This window comes from Salminus brasiliensis, chromosome 23 (assembly GCF_030463535.1).
Source record: "Salminus brasiliensis chromosome 23, fSalBra1.hap2, whole genome shotgun sequence".
NCBI lineage: Eukaryota > Metazoa > Chordata > Actinopteri > Characiformes > Bryconidae > Salminus > Salminus brasiliensis.
Window position 1 is genome coordinate 24,807,317 of NC_132900.1, and position 24,109 is coordinate 24,831,425.

The 24,109-nt window shown below is 42.6% G+C and overlaps 1 protein-coding gene across 2 annotated transcripts in view; it reads right to left on the reverse strand.

The window, feature by feature from the left end:
• Positions 1-35: 35 nt before the first annotated feature.
• Positions 36-24,109, reverse strand: part of usp45 (ubiquitin specific peptidase 45) — a 52,526-nt gene continuing 28,452 nt past the window's right edge. Inside the window, exons 9-18 of one of the 2 annotated variants that reach the window (XM_072668551.1) lie at positions 18,980-19,067; positions 12,393-12,474; positions 11,144-11,235; positions 10,947-11,003; positions 9,920-10,039; positions 8,920-9,577; positions 7,719-7,816; positions 7,493-7,579; positions 6,965-7,106; positions 36-2,042 (exon numbers count right to left, since the gene is read on the reverse strand). In XM_072668551.1, coding sequence (XP_072524652.1) covers positions 1,912-2,042; positions 6,965-7,106; positions 7,493-7,579; positions 7,719-7,816; positions 8,920-9,577; positions 9,920-10,039; positions 10,947-11,003; positions 11,144-11,235; positions 12,393-12,474; positions 18,980-19,067 — 1,555 coding nt within the window. In that variant the 3' untranslated portion in view covers positions 36-1,911. Of the gene's footprint in view, positions 2,043-6,964; positions 7,107-7,492; positions 7,580-7,718; positions 7,817-8,919; positions 9,581-9,919; positions 10,040-10,946; positions 11,004-11,143; positions 11,236-12,392; positions 12,475-18,979; positions 19,068-24,109 lie in introns of both variants that reach the window. The other variant, XM_072668550.1, reaches the window with a different exon arrangement.

The window sequence follows — 24,109 nt, forward strand, 5'->3', positions numbered from 1 at the left end:
AGAGGGAGGGGAAAGAAAAAGAGACAACACAGCAGCAGGGTGCAACACGCTCTTTAAAATGAACATAAGTTGCACCAATCAGAACATTCAACAAATCAGTTGAATGAGAGGAGTATATTTCATTCCTTGCTAACCAGCTGATAAATTATATATGTGTATGTGTGTGTGTGTCCAAGCAGAAAAAGCTTGAGGACCTGCGACCTGAGGTGGTTTCCACAGGATATACTACATATCACTCAACCTTATGCATTCCACACAATGTACATACAAGCACACTTTTTTTTTTAAATATTCAGGCAATCAGTGACATTCACTAGCCCTGCAAAACCAACCCTGGCTGCAACTGCACCGACAAGCAACAGGGATTAAGAGTTGTTGTAGAACTTTAGTTTTTTTTTTTCCTCAAGTGAATTCTGGATCTGATCCAGATTTTTTTTTTTTATTTCTAATTCCCCCCCATTATTCTACTCAATTTCCTCTGTCACTAGCACTGCCCTTAACACTAGGGACAATTCTGATTGAAATATTATTCACTGTTCACAGATGCCATTAAAATCATCTGCCCCCTCGTGCTTCCAAAATCCTCAGAGCAGTCAGGGCATAGACTCCACAAGACCTCTGAAGGTATTCTGTGGTATCTGTTACCAAGACAAACAGACAGCAAGTCCTGTAAGTTGCAAGGTTGGGTATTAATTCATCCTGGGCACCTATGACCCTGCATGCCATGAATACCCCACAAGACTTGCCTGGTGTTTTGGAGATGTTCTGATTCAGAAATCTATCCATCAGAAATGGTGGTTTAGAGTCTTTCATTTTCCCAGTGTACAACCAGTCAACTTCGAGAAGTGACCGTTTGCTTGCTGCCTAATATGTCCTCATATGCCTAATCAAATCTGCTGTGAGGATCTGATTGCAGGAGCAGTCGTGAGTTCAAGGTGTTAGGATTAGGGACGAGGTAGGGTAGTGATTATCTAACATCCCAAAAGAATTGGATGGAGCACAATCATTCCAGAGAACTCTGTGGCACTGCTTCACAGCTCAAAGCTGGGGGGGTTCTATATACATCTTGCCTACGCCTGGCATTAGACATGGTGTCAATAAGGGTTATGCTCCAGACAAATCTTCTTTTTCTCTACAGGGACTAGACAAGCTGTGTGTATGCGCATTTCGGCATCAGCAATGTGTGCGCAACTTAAAATAGCTGAATGCTATTAATTAGAAAGTGTCCACAAACATTTGAACATATAGTGTATGAATCATCAGGCTAATGAAGCAATGCAAAACAAATAAGCTCTAAAATATATATTAAAAAATGTACCATTTATTGTTTGGTAGCTAGGCAACCCTGTGAGTGTAGTATTGTCCCTTATTAAGCAAAGAATAACATGTTTACACTGCAAGTGTGGGTATGTGTATTTGTGTGTGTGTGTGTGTGTGTGTGTGTGTGTGTGTGTGTGTGTGCCTGGTATTCAGCATATTGGACAAAAACAATAAAAAGAAAAAACAAACAAAAAAAAAAACAATCATCACACACACACACACACACACACACACTGTGTTGAGGTTCCCTCATGTAAAAGCAAAGGCCAGAACACGGATCTATTGGCACGTCTTGCTCCGCAGTCTTCATTGTCCTGTAAAGTCTTTGGCATTCTCTTCATCAAACCAAAACAAAAGGATAAAGGCGCATTATCTATTTTTGAACAGACAAAAGCGCATGATTTTCTACACAACCAAATAAGCGCTGTAAAATATAAATAATTCTAGATTTAGAAGATCATTTTCTATTCAGAACAACATCTGCAGTCCAGTGCGCTGTGAAGGTCTGAGTTTAAGAAGGCAGAAGCTGCGAGGCTAGCATACAGACGAGCTTCCACCTGAATGGGATGAACACTTATGAAACAGCACCGCCTAGAGGAGCTCCTCGTAGAATAGCAGGTAGGCCTGTGAGTTCATGACGCGGGACTCCGGCACAGTCTGAACACTGGTGTCACTCACATACACCCACTGGCCTGAAGAGGCAAAACCAGCCTCTCTGGAACCTGGAACACAAATACAAACAAGTAGCTTTTACTGACGTAACTCTGAGCAACGCATGGTGAAATTTAAGGTTCAAAATGTTCTAGCCTTCTCCTGTGGAGAAACTGTGGACCATTTACAAACCAGACCACATCAGTGTCAGTAGAAGAAAAGCGGAAGAGTAGAAATTTTTCATTTTTAGCCAGTGTAGCTAATGATGACTATATGCAATACTACAGTTACCATAGTAATACTCCTAAAACACTAGTTACACAATGCAAATCCAAAAGTTTACAGCTTCTGGGTGGTACGTGTGCTTGTGAAATTACTGTATTTACCACAATAGCATATGCCATGCATGCTCGTTGTGATTGCGTGTACCGAACCATGAACCCCATACTGTGGCAGTTTAGTACGAATACATGCACCTTACACCCCTAGTTAGTGACCGTATCCATTTGCCATTATAGGGATGTCCTAAGGATCCAATAAATCACATCCAATCCAGGCACATCTTAATGAATCAGGTATTTATTAAATTAGGCCAGATTCAGTTTTTGATCCTTTGCTTCTTGTTTAGGTGTGTTCTACTTATGCCTCTGTCATACAGAGATTATATGCACAACCTGCAGCGAGTCGTAGATTCAGAAGTTAAGAGGTCGGAAAGTCAGCTTTTTAACCATATTCAGTAGTAAAGTAAAAATAAAAAAAATGAAAAAATTAAAAAAGGGAAGGAAAAACTACTCATTTCTGTTTTTCTCTTATTCTATTATTTTCTCCTAAATTCAGATCAGAGAATCTCCAACAAATACATATTCTCCCTCCATCACATGCAATACTCCAGACACTAGGAGGGTGAAGACAGACACGGCCCCTCAGACACGTGTGCAGCCAGCCAGCGCCAGATTTAATTTTTTCTGCACTGCTGCCAATGCAGCATCACTGGGCAACCAACACTACCCAAAAAGTACCATGTACCTGGCTCTGATGCACTGGCCATGCACTGGAGTGATGTGGGAAGAAAGTGCCATCCTCCCCTCTTGGAGAGAGCAAGGCCAGTTGTGCTCTCTTGGAGGCCGGCTGCTGAAGGTTAGCAGCATGTCCAGGATTCGATTTAACTATATATGGCAGCAGCAGTCTTGGGGAATCCTAGCCAATTGCTCATAGGCAGTGGCCTCCAGTTCACTATATTCTTGGGTTTGGGTGCAGCAATCGTCTTCTTGTGACGGATACTCCAGAATCTTCCAGGACTTCTTCTGAAACTAAGCCTTGGTGGGCTTTGAGGTGTGCTTGGGATCATTGTCCTGTTGAAAGATTTCAATGATGCCCACGCTTCAGCTTCCTCACAGAAGGCCTGACATTTTCTCCTAGAATTTCCTGATACTTGATTGAATCCATCTTGCTCTACAAACACTGCAGGTTTCCCGAGGAAGCAAAGCCGAGCATCTCCAGAACATCACTGAGCTACTGCCCTGCTTTCCTGTAGGCAGAGTGTTCTTTTTAGCATGTGCTTCATTCTTTCTCCTCGAGACATACTGCTAATCTATAGGCCTGAAAAGTTCCAGTTGTGTTTAATCGCACCACAGAACAGAACCCTAAAACTTCTGTGGCTTGAGCAGATCAGAGCCGGTGACTTTTCTTGTGTCAGCAGAGGTGTACAGGGGAGCTATGTAAGGATGCATTACATAGACTTTAGTTCTGCCTTTAACACAACCATTTCAGGCAGACTAGTGAACAAACTCTCTGATTTAGGACTTTCTCAACTCATCTGTCTCTGGATCAAGGACCTTCTGATCAACCTCACCCAGTCTGTAAGATTAATACTCCTTTATTCTTCCACTATTACACTTCACACTGGGGCGTGCTGAGCCCACTGCTCTATACTCTGTACACTCACAATTGTAACCCCACCTACTCCAGCAACGTCATCATCAAATTTGCAGATAACAACTGTAATTGGACTTATCTTCAAAGGAGATAAACCCTTATACTGGGATGAAGTTCAAGGACTGTCTGAGTGGTGTTCAGGAAACAATCTCACACTGCATGCCTCAAAAACAAAAGGTAGTAATCATTGATTGCAGGAAAAAGTGTACAGACCCTGCACCACTATTCATCACCGGAGACTTAGTGAAGGGAGTGCCTTTTTTTTCAGATTCCTGGGAACACACATCTCTGAAGATCTCTCCTGGACCACCAACACCATGGCAGTAGTAAAGGCGGCACAGTAGACTCAACTTAATGAGAATTCTCAGGAAAAACATCTCCCGGAAAATCTGCTGGTGTCATACTATCGAGGGTGTGCTGACCTACTGCATCTCTACAGGGTGCAGTAGCTGCTCAGCGACAGATAGAGCTCTTCAGAATACAGCACAGAATATCATCGGCTACTCACTGCCCAGTCTGGAGGATTTTTTTTTTTTTTTTTTTTTTTTTGCTCTTGCTGGCTCAGCAGGGCATTAAACATACTAAAACACGCGTCTCACCCGGGAGATTATCTGATGGAGCTGCTGCCATCCAAGTGCTGTTGAAGGAACACTGCCACGTCTTGGTAGTGTAGCCAGTGTTCCTTCAACACTGAACTTGTAAGCTCGCCCAAGGCTGCTGTTATAAAGCAAAACCACACTCCGTACACTTACTTTGCAGCCTCCAGAACCACTAAAGCTTTATTGTCATTATATTTATACAAGAAATTCTTCACTTTGCGTATTCCGGCTTAGAAAGCCGGGGTCAGAGCACAGGATCAGCCATGCGGGTTAAGCGCCTTGTTCAAGGGCCCAACAGTGGCAGATTAGCAGACCTGGGTTATGAACCCACATCCCTGTGATCAATAGTCCAGTGTTCTAACCACTGAGCCACCACTGCCCAGCTCAATCAGCGCTCCACAAAGAGGCAACGCTGCAAGGCCATACTTTGTGTATATGTACAGCGCTGTGCAAAAGTTGTAGACCACCTGAGAAGAGGATATTTAAAGGTGTTGATCTGAGCAGCACGGATATGTTCATATACAGTTAGCAGACACTACGTTTTTCATTTTAAACTGGCATTAGCAGAAACAGCATGTTCAAAACCCAAAGAAACATGTATTCACTGTACCATAAAACGGTCATTTAATTTATACTCATCAAAAATGTAAAAGTGATTTTCCTGCTGCATTTAAAGAAACCAGAAGCAGAACTGATCAGTATTGTACAGATTGTATGCTGATTTTATATTTTTCTCCCCACCTTCAAATTACAGTCACCATTAAACATTTATCATATTTAAGAAAATATATCTTGTAGCTGAAAACAGTAGCCAATTTGAAGCCTGAATTTGATTTGTACTTTAGTCCATGTTCACAGATAACAGATAAGGGTCATACAGTGTCAGAAACCACATAATCAAGTATATAAGAGATTACTAAACACATCCACATGGTGTAAAGGATAGTGTATGATTTAGGCCTGCAGTAAGAGCCATGTTAATAATGTACATAAGCTTTCATGACTTGTTACAGTGGAATTAGCCTTGTAGCTCCAGTATAAAACACCTAAGGCACCAAACACGCCTTAAATGATCGACTACAATTAGAGTAAGAGGGGTAAATGTGTAAAATCCTTTAAAGCAGAGCTGCCTTTAGTTGCCTTGACCTCAATGAGAGGTTGTGACCAGCGAGTAGGAGGTCAGAGGTAGACTCGCTATAAAAGGTAAAGGCAGGCTTTGTGCTGTTAAGAGTGTCTAAGAGTGTTTTGCCTGGACTCCCTGCTCTTCTGACGGCCAAAACAACACAGCCTTGGGGTTTGCACTTCGTTACCAGCACAAACAATTCTTCTCGAGAGAAGAATACACTCGCAGCTCTGCAGCAAACAAGCCAAGTTTAACCCCTAAAGCACTGACAACACGCTCAAGGCTGCTGTTATAAAGCAAAACCACACTCCGTACACTTACTTTGCAGCCTCCAGAACCACTAAAGCTTTATTGTCATTATATTTATACAAGAAATTCTTCACTTTGCGTATTCCGGCTTAGAAAGCCGGGGTCAGAGCACAGGGTCAGCCATGTGGGTTAAGTGCCTTGTTCAAGGTCCCAGCAGTGGCAGATTAGCAGACCTGGGTAATGAACCCACATCCCTGTGATCAATAGTCCAGTGTTCTAACCACTGAGCCACCACTGCCCAGCTCAATCAGCGCTCCACAAAGAGGCAACGCTGCAAGGCCATACTTTGTGTATATGTACTGCGCTGTGCAAAAGCTGTAGACCACCTGAGAAGAGGATATTTAAAAGGTGTTGATCTGAGCAGTACGGATATGTTCATATACAGTTTTTACATTAGAATAAATACAAATAAGCAAAAATAAAAGCAACTGTTTTGGTCGCGAGTGTGTGAATACAGTAGCTTAACCATTCCTGGTGTTCTCCTGGAGGAAGGCCGGTATTCACAGTTCCCATCCAATGTCTAGTTTATCTAATCAGTCCTTTGTTACAGTAAATCAGGTGAGCTGCTGGTGGAAGTGAACAAATCCTTACAGCCTTAAATTCTATATCAAACCAAGACAACTCAAAGTATGATGTCATACAAATACAAGGAAAACTCAATCAATCATTATTTATGGAACATTTGAAACCGTTCAAAGGTTTGATATGTTGCGAGTCTGAACTGCATTGCGGAAAACGAGACTGGCTACTCAGAAACTGTAGACTAGCTGTTCTCAAACCCTTCTCTGTGAACCTCAGTTTCTGAACACAGATTAATAGATATTTTTGGGTGGTGGACCCACTCTTAACCACCATACATTACTACATCAGGGTCACTGCTATGCTGCTCAATGGTGGTCTTCTGGTGGTCACATTTCATTGATGGACAGAGTAGAACGAGTCTTAAACTGAGGCCTACTGCCCACCTAAGAAGTGCCGGTATAAAGCAGGTGTCGATGGTGTAACTGCAACCCAGTGTATTTTGTACCTGACTGGTTCCTGCGCTGTTCTGATTTACGCTGTGGTGTTCGGACCTTTACGTAGGCGGTGTAGTGACCACCACGCATGGAGCCACTGTGCTCCACGATGCCGTACAGACTGTAGAGGACCCTCTCCCCAGAGCCCAGGTTCTGTTCCAAAAACACACACACCAAAATACACAGGTATAATAATAATTTTGTATATTATTGATCATTTAAAAACTAATCAATTTAATAACATTTAAATATCTCAATATATCGAAAATCTCCCTCTGATACAAGTAATATTTAAATGTGCGACTGCAACCATTTTTTTTATGACAACTGACTTTAATAACTGTGGATATTATACAGCTATAATAACTGTAGACATTATACAGCTATAAACAGTGAGTGTATATTATAGTATAATGTTTTCCAGCGAGTAATTCTGGGGTGTCCAGATCTCAAGACTAACACAACAGTGGACAGAGACCATGCTTACACTAATACACTGATATATACTGTTCATTAGGATTAAGCTGATGCCTTCTTGCCTTGCAGGATGCTGAGCAAAACGGCGCCAGGTCCAGGATGAGGGGGAAATCCACATGCCGGTTCACCTTCCTCAAATTCATCCCAGCCTGCAATTACACAGAAATGGTGCTAGTGATTTAATTGAACCACAAAAAAAAATTAAACAGGCCACATACATGTGATCAGTGTATCCATTATGTCCCTGCACTAAAGCTCTCTGTTGTATTAATAAAAGAGAGTTCATACCTGGTGGAAGCGTTTGAGGTGCAACGTGACCACCGGGGGCAGCACCGAGATCAGCATCTGTTTACGAGCGCTTGTGTACACCTTCTCTGCTTTCTTATCTGTAAAATACATTTATTTACAGAATTACTATGGCTTACTTACTTCATTCATGTTTTAAGGCCAGGATAAGGAAATATTAAAACAGCATGAATAAGAAAACACATTTAAACAGAGTTTTCCAAATAAGTGTTATTTTTTTGTGACACATAACCCTTAATCCAAAGGACTTCCATGTGACCATGAGAAGACCCTCAGAATGTCCCATATACTTCAGGTCTTTGTGGTAGCCTATTCTATGTGATTAAAAAAAAAACAATGGGAGGCACCTTTTGTACAGGTTCAGTTCAGTAGAAGCCTATGCAAAGTGACAATATGACCAATAGAAGCCCATGAAATCTATTCCATAAATCTATACTACCTACTAATAAGTGGTAACTTCTATATGGAATTAGAGCTGGGCAATATGAGGATATTTTATTGTATTGTGACAAACTGTGTTGTTGTGATAACAATAGGCTTTTTTTTAGACATATTTAAGACACTGTTAGCGCTTAATAAACACTGATCAGCTGCAGGTTTCATTACAAACAATGTAATTAGACTGGTTTAATTAGATGAAGTGCAGCAGATGTAAAATACAAATCACTGTATTCAGTTCAGGAGAGTATCTGAACAGTAGTTTATAAGAATCTGTCACTACCAATGTTTTTTGAGAATTTCCCCACTGCGGGACTAATAAAGGATTATCTTATCTTATCTTATAGCTGTGATTACATGTATTGTGATAAATATTGTATTTTGTGAAAAAAAGTCTTTACATATCGTGATAGATATGGTATATAGAAGGCTTGGACAGGTAGGGGCGTATGGCCCTTCTATGCCCAATGTAAGTCTCAAGGAGGTAAAAGAATGCCCTATAAGCCTATAGGCAAGCCCTGTTGAAGCCTATGGGATATATATCTATCCTATAGGGAAGCCTGTGGGAGGTACACAACTGAGACACTGCCCTACAGAGGCTGATAGGAAGTAACTCTGCCCTATGGAAGTATATAGGAGGTAATATTATGCCCTATGGAAGCCTATAAGTGGTAACCCCACGGTCAGTGGAATCCTAGGGGTGATAATTCAGAAGGTGTATGTGTTCATGTGTATATGTGTGTACCTGCCCCTCCACTCCTCCTTAGCTGTCGGTGCCGGCGCTCCGTGCAATTTTCACACAGCAGTTTGTTGTTTCCCATCAGCAGCTCAACAGAGGTGAACTGATGCAGACAGGACTGAACCGAGCACTCTTTGGATGCGGGTGTGTAGCTGTGGGACAGGGCCTGGAACGCCCCCTGGTGGCTCGTACGCTCCTTTTCTCTTTCACTTGGTGTTTCCAGCCCGTGGCTGAGGGGCAGTGGATCGAGGGGTGTGTGGACTAGACCCAGTTTGGACACAGCGCTGACCAGCTGCTCTACAGCGCCACCCTGCTGGCCACGGATGGAACTGTGGGTAGAGGAAGGGGCAGGGCTTTGTGTGGAGAAAGAGGTGGGGCTACGTGAAGAAGGGTTTGCAGAAGGAGAGGCTTTATTTGTTGTGCTGCTCTGACTGGGCGCGGTGGACACTCTTGGTGACCACTCAGATTCAGAAGCTTCACTGTCTGCATCATTACTGCTGTCCTGAGGAGACGAATCCTTCTCGCTCGCATCTGATTGACTGCCTGCTGTGTCGGCCTGGCAACTGGGGAAGCTTCGCCTAGTCAAACCAGTATCTTCTTCGTGTTTCTGAGGGGACTCTGCTTCCCTCTCATCACGACATGTAGAGGACCTGCGTCCCTGCAGCTTCTGACCACACAGTCACATACGCACACGTACATACATGTTTAGAATACATTAGGCCAGGGTGATTACATGGCAATAATAAAGATTGATATACAACATTTTTGTTTGTTGTGTCTTTATTTTGGCTCATATTTTGCTCAAGTATTTTTTATCAACAAACACAAAAAGCTTTCAGCAAATTCAGATAATCATAAAATAGCTGTTCTAGGAGGAATAAATGTTTAATACACAAGTACAGCATGCATTTGCTATCGCGGACAACTATGTGGTATGTCTATGGATTACATTCTGATTCTGATTAGCTCTAGTCCTGCTTCTTGTTTGGTGTGGAAATCTGCCTACCTGTCCACTGAGCCTTCTGCTGTTTCTATTAGGCGCTGGTGGTTCGTCGCCATGGAAGCCCAGAGCATCCTGATCCCGCAAAGTTCTGCCCAGTCTGCCTGGGTTAGTAGGTTTGGATATCTGCAGATGAAAAATACATATGTGAACAATGCACCACCACTGCAGAGTCTGCTAAATCTTGAAGGTATTTTGCAGTCAAACTCGGGTTCTGATGTTTGCCTTTCTAGCAACCCTATGAGACGTTCTCTCTGAAAGCTTTCTTGCTCTTCCAGACCTCAACTTGCCCTCCACCATTTCTCCTAACTGTTGTTTCTTATTACATTACAAACTGTGGAAACAGCTACTTGAAACAGTGTCACTTCTTCTTAAAGTGGTCTCCTGCTATGTTTCCATCAATTATTTTAATTTCCAGAGTGCTAGGCAACTGCATAGAGGAGCCCATGTCTCCTGAATGCTGGGTCAAAGTTTAAGAAGGCAGATTTTCAATCTGCGTTCCTGTATGTACTTGTGTTCCTGTGAACTTGTGAAACCCGAATGTGTTCTTGTTCCGTGTTGAGGACGCATCAGGATGTGGCTTGTGTGGACTTGGCATAGCCAAATATCCCAGAATGCATTACACACCACTCTGCTGTTTCAATTGCAAAATTATAGTACAGCGTCCTCCAGAGTCGAACTTCTACCAGGTACACCAGTCTGAGAATCCCCCAGAGTATTTAGAAAGCTTTGACATTTGCATCAACCATAACCCTAGCAAGCTTATGGAAGGTCTGAGACCTTGGATAAGATGACAGCTAAAAACCATTTGCATGGTGCTTCCTTTTTCACTCTAAAATTGTACAAAACAAAAAGAATCCACCAATATTTCCACCTGTAAATCTCTACTTTCTCTATATATTTTCTCTTTGGCACTTGGACTTGTTCAGTTCGCACCAGCAGCTGCAAATCAGGTGGATTTACTTTAGTGAAGGACTGGTTAGATGAACTAGGCAACTGTAAAATAGGTCTACATAAAAACACAGTGGCTCACCCTTTCCTCAATGATGGGTAAAGAGATGTCGATAAAGGCCTCCTTCACTGTAGAAATCTGAAAGGCCGCACACAAACAATTCAGTTCAAGGCCACCTATAGAGCATCGTAATTCACTGCGATCGTTCTCATACAAGTAAATGCACCCAGGGAACTGTAAACACACATCCACACACACACACTTACAGGAACACTTACATGTTCACATTCTTCACACATAATGGTATTTGTTAACTCTCCAACAAAGATCCGATCCACAAAGTTCATCTTTACTCCCTCTTTGCCATATGCTGCGGGTTGGAACACAGACACCCACAAGTATACAGGAGGTTAAATACACTAACACTAGCAAACAGTGAGTCCATAAAAGAAAGTGTGTGCAGCAAAGACAGTGTCAACATGCTATGGTGTATAAAATTACTAAAATGATAAACAAAAAACAAAATTTACTTATCATTGTATTGAGACAATTAAGAGACATTTACATGTTTCTAGATACACTTTATTCTTAAAGCTGGTCTTTATCTACTGCAGACACGAACACGCCACAGGGTGTGAGGCCAAAATGTGGAAAAAACAGCCTGACTTGGTCGCTCGGATTCACCGCCAAGTCCATGTCAGAATTTGTGGCTCCTAGTGGCGCAAGCCATTGACTTGGTCATCATGAGTCCTCAGGTTCAATCCCTAGTGATGCCACAGCCATCAGTCAGTGACTGGGAGTCCCAGAAAGTATAAATGTCCATGTCCGGTCTGTCTGGGTGGTATGGACCTTCCCTCCCACCTCCCCATCACTCTACTCAGCACAGGTGTCATATAGTTGACGTAACAGACTTAGCACTTTGCGTTCTCCTCCAAACGTATTGAGCTGCGGCGGTGTTGCATTTAAGGCAGTTTAAATTTCCCCAAAAACGTTTAGGCCTGCTGAGAATTCTAAAAAAAAAAAAAATCCCATTAAAAGGCTATATATATGGTCCATGACCAGGCTGAATCCCTGTCTGAGAAATCAAACCTTAGTGTAGAGAATACATTTTTGCGAGCGCAAAAACCTTCTCCCTTCTCCAATCTCCATTTTTGATGTTTTAATGCTGAATGACATATGACATTTTGATGTTATAATGCTGAAAAGAAATGATCTGCTTGGCTGCGACAAAATATTATCCAGGCTTTCATCTCCTAACAATTACAACAAACACTTCTCTGAATAGATAAAATCATGTTTTAGCTTGATGGCTACAACACATCACAGACCATCACAGAAATGCAGTAAATCTAAAATGGAAAGCTGTTTTCTAGCTTGTGTTCTAGCCATCTAAAACCCCAACCTTCAGAACCCATCAATAAAGATGTATAATTCAGGGCCACTAGATGGCGATATTGCTCCAAATGAGGTATATACACACATATATAAAAAGTGTCTGTGCGTGTGTGACAAGTGGCGGTTGGCTACCTTTCACTTGGCGCTTGGTTTCCTCATCAGCCGTCTTCTCAGTGGGGTTATTGAATGCTTTAAGGATAGCTGCTTTAATTCGCTGTCAGAATAAAAAGACACAAATCAGAATAAAATAAATAAATAAAAAAAAACTGATCAATAACTTCATAAAGGAAAACATCCCTCTAATCACTCTCTGATAAAGTGGGTGTCCAAAGACATTTAAATGCACAGAGCAGCCAATTAATACTTCTGAAGACTGGAAACTTACACACTTAGAAACCTACATGTGGTTTAAATCATTGAAACCCTTAAACTTCGCCTAGATATTAGTCCAACAGTGTGTGATGTTACAGTGGGGTAAAATACGACACATACCCTCTAACCTTTACATTATTACTTCAATTCCATAAAATTGTGGATATTTAAAAGTATGGGATAAAATTAAACATTAGCAGCCTTTAAAACCCTTTTTATTATTAATAATAATAAAAAAAGAAATTCCCATTAAGTTGAAAGCACACACACATCTTAAAGTCTAACTTCTAATTACCTACAAAATCTGTAGCTTTGCCTGTGAATTAAAGTAGCATTATGCGAGAATTAGCCTGTTTTGCTCTTGGGCTCCCCCTACTTTTACTCTACTGTAATGAACATGTCACTGCTGTACACATGCATTTGTTGACAAGCTGAGATACACAGAACAGACACTGAAACTGAGTGACAATGACAGAGGTGCCATTCTTACCATTACAGTCAGTGTACCATCAGCATGATTCTGCAGCTGCTATTTTAAAAAGGTATAATGGCTACATATGACGTCTTTTGTCTCTAGGTGTCTGTTAGGGTAGGCCTGAGCGACCTGCCTGACTGGAGTGCTCTGAGACTCACTGGTTGCATCGGTGTATTCAAGACCTGTAAGTGATGCTTACACTAGCCAAGTACAGTTACTATGACACCAAAACATGCTGGTTTAATTTCATGACCCGGTTTTATATGCATTACTTGTTCTTGTCCTATGTTTATATTCCTATGAATAAAATAATAAATGTATTTAGATTACTCATTTAACTGACTGCAGTAGTACATTTACAGCACCAAACTGTGCAAGGACAATTACAGTACTGTAACACAGGACCGCATTCTGTAACTCTCTGGGCGTCCCTGATCCCGGAGCGTATGCAAGTGCTGTGGGAGACACAGTGAGCAGTTCAGTGTGTTTGAGTTTAAGTGTTTTCTGAATACAAAATTTCAATGCTGTACACAAATAAAGAAGCACATGACCTTCCATATAGAACACACTCTGCATCTGAATGTGAAGATCTTAAGAGCAAGCAGGTGTGCTTTTCCATGCCATGTGTACAAGAACTGCGAGCGAGCGAGTGTGTGCGCATGTGTGTTTGTCTCCAGTCATGTGTTTATTTAAACATGCAAGTGAGCTTAATTACATACATGTACAGTGAGTCCAAGAAGTATTTGATCCCTTGCTGATTTTCTTCGTTGGCCCACTAATAAAGACATGATCATTCTATACTTTTAATGGTAGATGTATTCTTACATGGAGAGACAGAATATTAAAAAGAAAATTCAGAAAATAAATCTAAGGAATATATATTAATTGATTTGTATTTCATGGAGTGAAATAAGTATTTGATCCCTTAGTATTCATTAGCAGTTCTGGCTTTTACAGACCAGTTAGACACTCCCAATCAACTTGTTACCTGACCTGAAGCTACCTGTTCTCACTAATCACTTGTGTGAAAAACACCTGTCCACAGAATCAGACAGATCACACAGATTTCAAGTCTCCAACATGGGTAAAACCAAAGAGCTGTCACAGGACCTCAGAGTCAGAATTGTTGACCTTCACAAAGCTGGAATGGGCTACAAAAAGATTAGTAAGGTGTTGGATGTGAAAGTAACAACTATTGGTGCAATTATCAGAAAGTTTAAAGAGTATAACATGACAATCAACAGACCTCGGCCCGGTGCTCCAAAGAAGATTTCGCCTCGTGGGGTGGCAATGATGCTGAGAACAGTCAGAAATCGTCCTGCAACCACTCGGCAGGAGTTAGCAAATGACCTGAAGGCAGCTGGGACCACAGTTTGCAAGGAAACAATTGGCAACACTTTGCGCAACAATGGATTCACATCCTGCAGTGCCCGAAAGGTACCCCTGCTGAAGAGAGCACATGTGGAGGCGCGCCTCAAGTATGCCAATGATCATTTGAAAGATGAACCAAGTTATTGGGAGAAGGTTTTGTGGTCAGACGAGACCAAAATTGAACTTTTTGGCCTCAACTCCACCCGCCATGTGTGGAGGAAGAAAAATGCTGCCTATGACCCCAAGAACACTGTGCCCACCGTCAAGCATGGAGGTGGAAGCATAATGTTTTGGGGGTGTTTCTCTGCCAAGGGTACAGGGCTACTTCACCGCATCACTGGGAAGATGGATGGAGCCATGTACCGCACAATCCTGAGGGACAACCTCCTCCCCTCTGCCAGGGACCTGAAAATGGGCCGTGGTTGGGTCTTCCAACATGATAACGACCCTAAACATACAGCAAAGGCAACAAAGGACTGGCTCAAGAAAAATCACATTAAGGTCATGGAGTGGCCCAGCCAGTCGCCAGACCTCAATCCGATCGAAAATCTATGGAGGGAGCTGAAGGTCAGAGTTGCCAAGCGACAGCCCACCAACCTTCATGATTTAGAGAGGATCTGCAAAGAAGAGTGGGCCAAAATTCCCCCTGGTGTGTGTGCTAAACTTGTGGTTAACTACAACAAACGTCTCACCGCTGTGCTTGCAAACAAAGGCTTTGCCACTAAGTATTGAGTGTGTTTGGCAAGAGGGATCAAATACTTATTTTCCTCATTGAAATACAAATTAATTAAAATATATTCTTTAAAATTATATTCTGGATTTTTGTCTTGATATTCTGTCTCTCCATGTTAGAATATATCTACCATTAAAAGTGCAGAAGGATAGTGTCTTTATTAGTGGGCAAACAAAGAAAATCAGCAAGGGATCAAATACTTCTTGGACTCACTGTACATCATATTCTATTCAGGTCCATTCCGTTAGAGCCCCAAAGACGCCAGTCAAGAAAATCAAGTGTAGAGCACTAAAGGACCACACAGGAGGTGGCAGTGGCAGAAGAACGAGCATGGGGTATAACCACTGAGAAGAAGTGAGACTCAAAAGGAGACCCTTCCTAGAAGAATGTGATAGAACAAATGAGAACTTTTCTAAGGGATGGTGAAGAAGCACCTTCTTAAGAACATGAGAAAGAACCACTATGAAGACTGAGGGAGGTGTTTTTTCACCAGGCTCTTAGGGAGGTTCTCCTTTTGAATCTTGGTTCTACCCCAAGAACCACATTGAGAAACCTCCCTAAGAGCATGAGGCAGAACCACTGACTCAAACATGATTTATTACAACTTAACTGGACGTGCAACTGCTGAAGAAACTTACATTAAAGAGGACTTCCACAGATTTTCCTGAAGTTGCATAATTAGAGAGTTAGGACGTGACTTAAGAGTCATTCTGAGTGGATTTGGTGTGAAAAGCCCTGTTCTAGATTTCAAGTCAGAATTAAAGCAATAAATAAAAGTAAAAACACTGACTGTCTCAAAGGCTCAATATTAATTAAGAGCTCGATTGGATGCAAATGTGTGTTAAGGCTGTATATGTATTTGTGTGTACAGTACAAGAGAGTGTGTGAGGTTAATGGGAGGTGACGTGGTCAGTGAGTGTGTTAGCGAGTGAGCTGTGAGGAGACACAGGCGCAGTAAAGCACCAATCAATAGATAATTGGTTGTGGTGGCGTTCGTCTGGGGGTTCTGACTAGTTTGGCTATTGTCCCGTCTCCACGCCACGGATATTTAGGTCAAAAGCCTGGCTAATCCCTCTCCTTCACTCCCTGAAACCCCCTCTCTGAGGGGCTCCCTGCTGCGTCGCTCACTAATTAATCACCAGCCCTACATACACACACACAAACATACTTTCAGAGGAGTGTATGTGATCCTCTCTTAAGAAACCATCTTTACATGCAAGTCAATGCTCAGATCATTAGTTAACAAGTTAATTGGAGATAATTACTATTACTGGTCAATTAGCATATTTTGATCGCTGATGCTTATAGCTAATAAACACTGATGCTGGGGTTCTGCAAGTCAGCTAGAGGGTTTTTTGTTCACACACACACACACACACACACACACACACACACACACACACACACACACACACACTTATACAAACACAACATAAAACATAAATATATACACAAAACACAGCTACCAGCTCAATTCTGACCCATCAAGGCATGGACTTCATAAGACCCCTGAAGGTATCCTGTGGTATCTAGCAACACCAAGACATTAGCAGTAGATGCTTTAAGCTCTGTAAGTTGTGAGGTGGGGCCTTCGTGAGCATTAGGCTTGAGCACCCATGATCCTGTCACCAGTTCATCAGTGGTTCTTCCTTGGAGCACTTTTGGCAGGTACTGACCACTGAATACCAGGAAAAGCCCACAAAACCTGCCTGACATTTTGGAGATGCTCTGACTTGCTAATTTTTCTTGCTTTTAACACATCAACTTACTTAAAGAACTGACTGTGCACTTGCTGCCTCATAGATCACAGTTATAGTCAGGTGCCCTTTGCCCGTCAGTGGTTTTAATGTTATGGCTGATTGATCTACATATCTATAAATCAGCCTATTGCTTATATGGGCACATAGTTCTGATAACTAAAAGCACTTCACTTTTTCTCTATTTGAGCCATGACTGTAAACATTACACTCCTGTGGTTAGGCTGACACACACACACACACACACACACATACACGTGCATGCATGAATGAGCGAATGTGGTTAATGAGAGCATTTGTGCAGTGTGAACACCCCCCACCCCCAATCCCCTGTATACATGTGTGTGTGTGGTGTGTGTGTGTGTGTGAGAGAGAGAGAGAGAGAGAGAGAGAGAAAGACTCCCACTCAGCAGCTGTGTGTTTCCCAGGCTGCACAATGCCCCCTGCCCGCCGCGCCACTTGCAGGGTTTCTAAGTGCCACAACTGTGAGCATTCACAGGTCTGAGTGGGGTCCGTCTCCGCTCCTCCCCTCTCCGCCAGGCTCGCAGGGCCACCGGGCCACGCCACCACTTCCTGACCACACGCCTGTTTCGCTGGGGGGGCTTGAGGAGGCGCGAGGGAGGGGTCACCCTAAAACTCCTCACTACCCCACTATGAACCCTTATGTACAACCACAATAATAAACGAATTATTTCCTTTATTTATTTCCATCACCATTTTCTATTATGTGTACAGTATTAGATGTTGCACTATTTTTAGGATAACATTTTCTAGGACTTTATAGGACATTTCCCATGACATCCATACATGACAACAAACATATAATAAATGCATCCAAAATCTCAGCATTAACTGGTCTTACATCCATGGTTACTGGTTGTACTATTTAACACATCGTTTTTTGTAAGATGCAGATCCCTATAAATTATCTGTTGTTTAATTAATTAGTTAACATTTTTCTCCAAAGATTACCAAAATTTACATTTAAAAAATCCTGAAACGTTTACCAAACATTACTGGAAGTCCCAAGATTTCAATGATCCAACATGTACTAGGATTAATACACTCTGTGTTATGAAAATAAATGATATTAGGCAAATACAACCTGCCTCTGGTATATTAAAAAAGAGAATTTCCCTCCCTATTACAGCAAAAAAATGACGTTTGATTTACATCGCCTTCCGCACTGATGACAATGCTCAAATGATATATTGTGCAGGCCTAGTAATTATCATACTCACTCAAGTGATTGGATCAACTTGCCAGGTGCAGAGAGTTTTTACTGGACTGTGAAAATCTGCTTTAAGCTACAGTGCAGCAGTGAGCTGATTCACTACAGGAAACATTAAAGCTCAGCTCATTTTAAACTAATTGTTTTTACCATTTCCACTCTGCCATACCTTGTTTATTATTTGTATATTAATTGTATATTACTTATGTATTATTTTACCTTTTAGTTATTTTATTCATTTATTTAACATCATTCACTTTATTAACATTATCACTTTTGTTATACTTTAGAATTATTATTGTTTTATTATCATTTCAACAATTTAAAGTTAGTTTAGCTTCATTTTAGTTTCCTTATTTAATCATTTGCTAATTTTGTTTTTTTTTAAAGATGTTATTTTGTTTACTTGGTTTAAAAGCATACACTGATCTATTTGTTTTAAAGTCAGTCTAAATTAGTATTTTTTAAAGTTTAAAATTTCTTTCTAGTTTGATTAAATGTCATTTGTTTATTAATTTCTATTTCAGTTCTACATTATTTTTTTTTTTCTGGAAATGAGGGTCACCCTCAGTGAATTTCTGAGTGTAAATAAAAGTTGACTGATTCTTTTCATTTATCTTATTTTATTTCTTGCTTTTATGTATTATATATATTTATTTGAATATATTTAAAATGTATTCACCAAACAGTTTTCAAAACATTTTCCCGCTAGTTCTCCTGTGTTGGACTGTACTGACTTGATTAGATCTGCTTAGGCCGCATTAGAGTAAACACACTCACCTTGCTCTCCTCCACCCTGACCGAGTCCAGCAGGTAGTGCAGGAGCTCCTGGCTGTCCTGCTGCTGGTAGCCCTTAAAGCGTGGAGCCCTGCAGAGCCACACACACACACACACACACACACACACACACACACACACACACACAGAGAGAGAGAGAGAAAGAAATCAACAGTCTCCTCGTGTACAAAAGAGCGAAAAGAATGTCCATTCTTTTTGCTCAAGGTCTTTCCTCTGTTACCGCATTCGGAAACTCTCCAGGTTTTAGTTCCTAACAGCAGCCGCTATTCTACTGCTGACAGCTTTCATTCAACCAGCTGGGTCACACACACCCCCACACCCACACCATGTATGCACAAGCACACATCACTGTCTTTCAGGTTTATTTCTACACCGGGTTCTCTCTCGCTCTCACACACATTCATACACTCACCCATCCACACCCATACCCCCAGAGCAGTCTGCACGCTCATTCAGAACAGCTCCAGAGTGGAGGGGTCACTATTCAGAGCTCTATTTAACACAGTGTCAGAAAAAAGGCCACTGTTGAGGTAAACTGTGGTCCTCCAAGATACAAACAATGAAGATGTTCCCTCAAAGCTAAAACACACCCCTCAAGGTTCAGATCAGAGTATTTTTGTTTATAAATTTTTTTTAATTGGGGGGCGGGGGTGGGTTTACAAAGTAACTCTTACCACCAGCTCATTCAGATTTAATCACAAGTGTATGGATCACTGCATGGAATGTCCTGTGAAAGCGTGAGCGAGCTTTGGGCCAAGGTCTCATCAACGTTATTAGCAGAGGTATCCATGGTACAGCTCAAACTTTACCAAAAACGGGCAGAGACACACCTTCTCAGGGGGTCCTGGTCCACTTGTTTGTTTCAGAGCAAAGTATTGAACACATTACGACCCAAAGGCATCTAAATGAACCAAAAGCACGGGAGTTGCGCACAGGCATGGGTTCACTCCTACCCGCAGAATCTAGCATCAACCCTGACCTCTCGCTCCACCAATGCCATGCCCTTCACATCTGCCCGCTTTACCACCGGTGAGTCTTCCTGCAGACTTGCCCACGTTTCTGCGTTTTAGCTTTGCATGGCTGTGTCCCAAACCACACAATACCACACTACACAGTGTTAGCCAACCAGCCACCATTAGAACTGCTTTCATTTGTGTAGCTGCCTCAGTAAAATTGTGACAGTGGCGATGCAGCCACAGTAATGTTACATTTTACTGTCACGTAGGACTTACAGACACACCAGTCTCTACTTGCAGCCTTCTGTCATCCGTGTGTCATTCTTCACCTTTTTTTCCTTTTGGTTTGAACGCAAAGCAAATCAGGCTTAAACCCTAACAGTGCTTCATTTTCTAGCTTGGTCCGAATCAAGGGAACCCAATTACAAGTATAAACACATCCTTAATTGACAACAGAAGATTCTAGGCTAATGCTGCAAACAAACACTGGACTTAGACTGTCCCCTCATCTCATCGCATCTCATCTCTATAAACACTCGCCCCCCAAAAAAATTACATTAATTTGCTTTAAACATCTGCAATAAAGCTACGGAAACACATTCTCAGCATGGACAAAACCTTATTTACATGTCTCACCATGGTCTAAACCAAATCGATTTGCCAAACAAATTAAGATCTGGATGCGTTCTGCAAGACAGGTTGTCTCTCCTTGGATTCTCCCCTGCCCACCTTGGGCCAGATGTTGGCCAGATGCTGCAGACAGATGTCTGGCTGCGGCCAGAGCTGCAGAAACCTGTTGTGCGACGGCAGCAGTGCAGGGACAGCTGGTTGTGGTGTCATACACAGCCGATAGGAAGAGAGGTGAAAGGTCACGTCCCACTGTACGGCAGTGCACTGCATGATTGGGCTGCCATGCATATGATAGCTAGTGTAGAACCTACTTGTACTAATACATTAAATGACACACACACACACACACACACACACACACACACACACACACACAATATGGACAAAAGTAATGGGACACTTCGCAATCACATGTATAAAATTAAGCACCTAGCCATGCAGTCTGTACAATGGGTCGTTTATCCAGTCTTTAGTCTACACTTAATTTCTACTAGATTTTAGAGCACTGCTGTGAGGATTTGATTGAGGTCAGGATGTTTGATTATCATCACCCTATCTCATCCCAAGCTTCCCATTTTAGAATTGGATGGAGTACCATCATAGCGAAGTTCCACTGCTTCAATGCATGGGGGGGCTTTATACCCATCTAGCCCAGGCCTGGCATTAGGCAGGGTGCCAACAGGTTTACGTCCATCAGCTCCAGAGAGTCCTGTTCAATTGGTCGTTCTTCACAGGGACTAGAAAAGCTGTGGGTGTGCGCGCATCTTTTTCCACATGCGTCAGATATGGGTGCAACTTAAAGTGGCTGATTGCATATTCAGTAGTCGGGGTGTCCACAAAATTTGGACAAATGGACGAATGTGAAGTCGTTGCTCTACTTGGTTATGAAGAAATCAACTAGCTTCCTCAGAGGTGGGTATAGGCTGTACAGACTACACTACTGTGTAACTGACAGGTTAAGGAGTCCACCAGCTTCAGCTGCTTTAGTACTGGTCTGAACTGGAGATTATTTGTGAATGTGTGTGTGTGTGTGTGTGTGTGTGTGTGTGTGCGCGCGATCTGGTGTGTGCGCAGTAGTACGGATGGTCACGCAGTTTGGGCTGATGCATTCTGACGGTTTGCACAGTTCTGGGTGGTCGAGCATGGAGAAGGAGCTTCTGCCACCTGCTCTAACACAGGCCATCAGCAGCAGGCACAGGATGCAGCCCTTCTTCCATCCTTCGCTCCCTCCCTCCCTTTCACCCTCCTCCTCAGTGTCTGTCCTCTCTCTCCTCTACAGAGCTTTGCCCAGAGGGTGCCATCAGGGGTCAAACCCCACCATCCAAGAAGAAAGTACTGGTCTAAGACGGTGTCAGGCAGCTATACAGGAAACATCGACTGCTTCCTGCTTTTAAAGTTCATCCTGCTTTGGTACGGTGACATATGTGTGATTAAAGCACACACAAGGGAGGGTCTCAGAGCTGGCCACCACAACCTGAGGATCCTGGGACATCAGCAGCCAGAGCCAGAGAGAACACAATAGGCTTTGCGCACTCCAGGTAGGGTACATGGCACGCTCTCTTCTCCCCCACATCACTTCAGTGTGATACTGGCTGGCACAGGCATCCGCTAGCTGATGCGTCAGAGCTGGGTACCTAGTACTACTCTGTGCATGTTGGTTGCAGTCCGAAAACAGGTGGTGGCTGGTTGGGCATGTGTCGGAGGGGGGAGGCGTGTCAGTCCTCACCCTCCCAGTGTCGGGAACAGTACATGTAATGGGGGAGAATACTAGCGATTGTTTTGGGTTATCTTAAAATGGGGAGGAAAGTTGGGTTAAAAAATAAAAATAATAAAAATGGATGGCTGCATGATCACCAAAAAAAACAAAACAAAATCAGATGTTCTGAGGTGGTACAAGTCATTATGTTAAGATTGAAGTTTAATTCATGCAAAAAATGCAATGTAAAAAATGAAATGTAAAGTCAATGTTTGGGGACTCAAAAAGGGTTCCCTTTATGAGGGTAAAATAACTAACGTAATAAAAGTTTATACCCCACCAATTACCATGGTGCTTACAGCAGGCCTAAATCATCACACTTTTAAACAGTGCAAAGGTGTTCAGGCTTGCTTATGTGGTTGAACGCTGTATGACTCTGTAACCTCTGAACAGGGACGTAAGATCTGTACACTCGGCTTAACAGGATAGACCACAACTCACTTTCCACTTAAGTGAAAAGAGCGCAACAAACAAAAGCCAGAGTTTCCATGACACTGTGGATTTCTTGGGGCTGGGTCTGGTGATGGTTGAGCTGGTGGAGGCTGGGGGACATCTGAAGGAGAGAGTGAGCGAGAGAGAGGGAGAGAGAGAGAAAAAGAGAAGTGTTCTGGAAGCGCATTGCAGTGGAAGATGAAGCAGAAGGAGCCTTTAGCGGTGTGCCCAATCTGGCCCTGCCACAGCGGGACAGCTGCAGCCGCTAACACAATTAACAGCGGATGAGTTAGTACCAGACTGCTCTTACCCCAACCTACCCCCACCCCCCGCCCCACCACACACCATACCGCATCAGCTGAGCGTGCAAAACACACCAAGCACGCTCAAATACACCCTCGCACGCATTAGCCTGGAGATCGCACACACAGCACTAAATATACAACCCTGCTCAGCGCTACAAAGCACATTCAGTAAAATAAATAATAAACATGATTTGATCTGATTATCTTGCACACAAGTCATCTCTGTGGTTTGACACCGCACGCCTTCAACATGGACTGAAGTAGAATTCAGGGTTTCTATTGTCTCCTGTGCTTCTGTAGTACCCTGGATTCATAGTATCCAGCATTTCTGCTGTATGCTGTGTTGCTGTGGTACCCAGCGTGTTTCTGTGGTATCCAGCAATTCTGTGGTATGCTGAGCTGCCATGGTATCCAGCATTTCTGTGATATGCTGGATTGCTGTGGTATCCAGCAGTTCTGCAGTGTGCTGGGTTGCTGTGGTATCCAAGGTTTGGTGTGGTATCCAGTGTGTTTCCATGGTACCCAGTTTCTGTGGTATCCAGCATTTATGTGGTATGCTGGGCTGCCATGGTATCCAGCATGTCTGTGGTAAGTTTAAAGTAACCTGGTATCCTGCGTTTCTGTGGTATCCAGCAATTCTGTGGTATGCTAGATTGCCGTGGTATCCTGTGGTTTTCAAGGCTTGCTGTGGTATTCAGCAGGTTAAGGTAACCTGGTATCCTGCGTTTCTGTGGTATGCTGGATTGCCATGGTATCCAGCATTTCTGTGGTATGCTGGATTGCCATAGTATCCAGCGACCCGAAAAAAGACAAAAACACTACCCATCTTTATATTCCCAACTATCAATATATTCTTAACTATCATTAACACTCCCAACTAGGTCTGGCAAAGAGCAGTCTAAAATGTATATACTGCTGCGCTGCTGCTACGCTGCTGACCAGATGTAGAGGACAATAGGGAACAAACTACACAACTGGAAACATTGCCAACCGTTAAACATTCGGATTCAGTCTACAGTACACTGAGATTCAC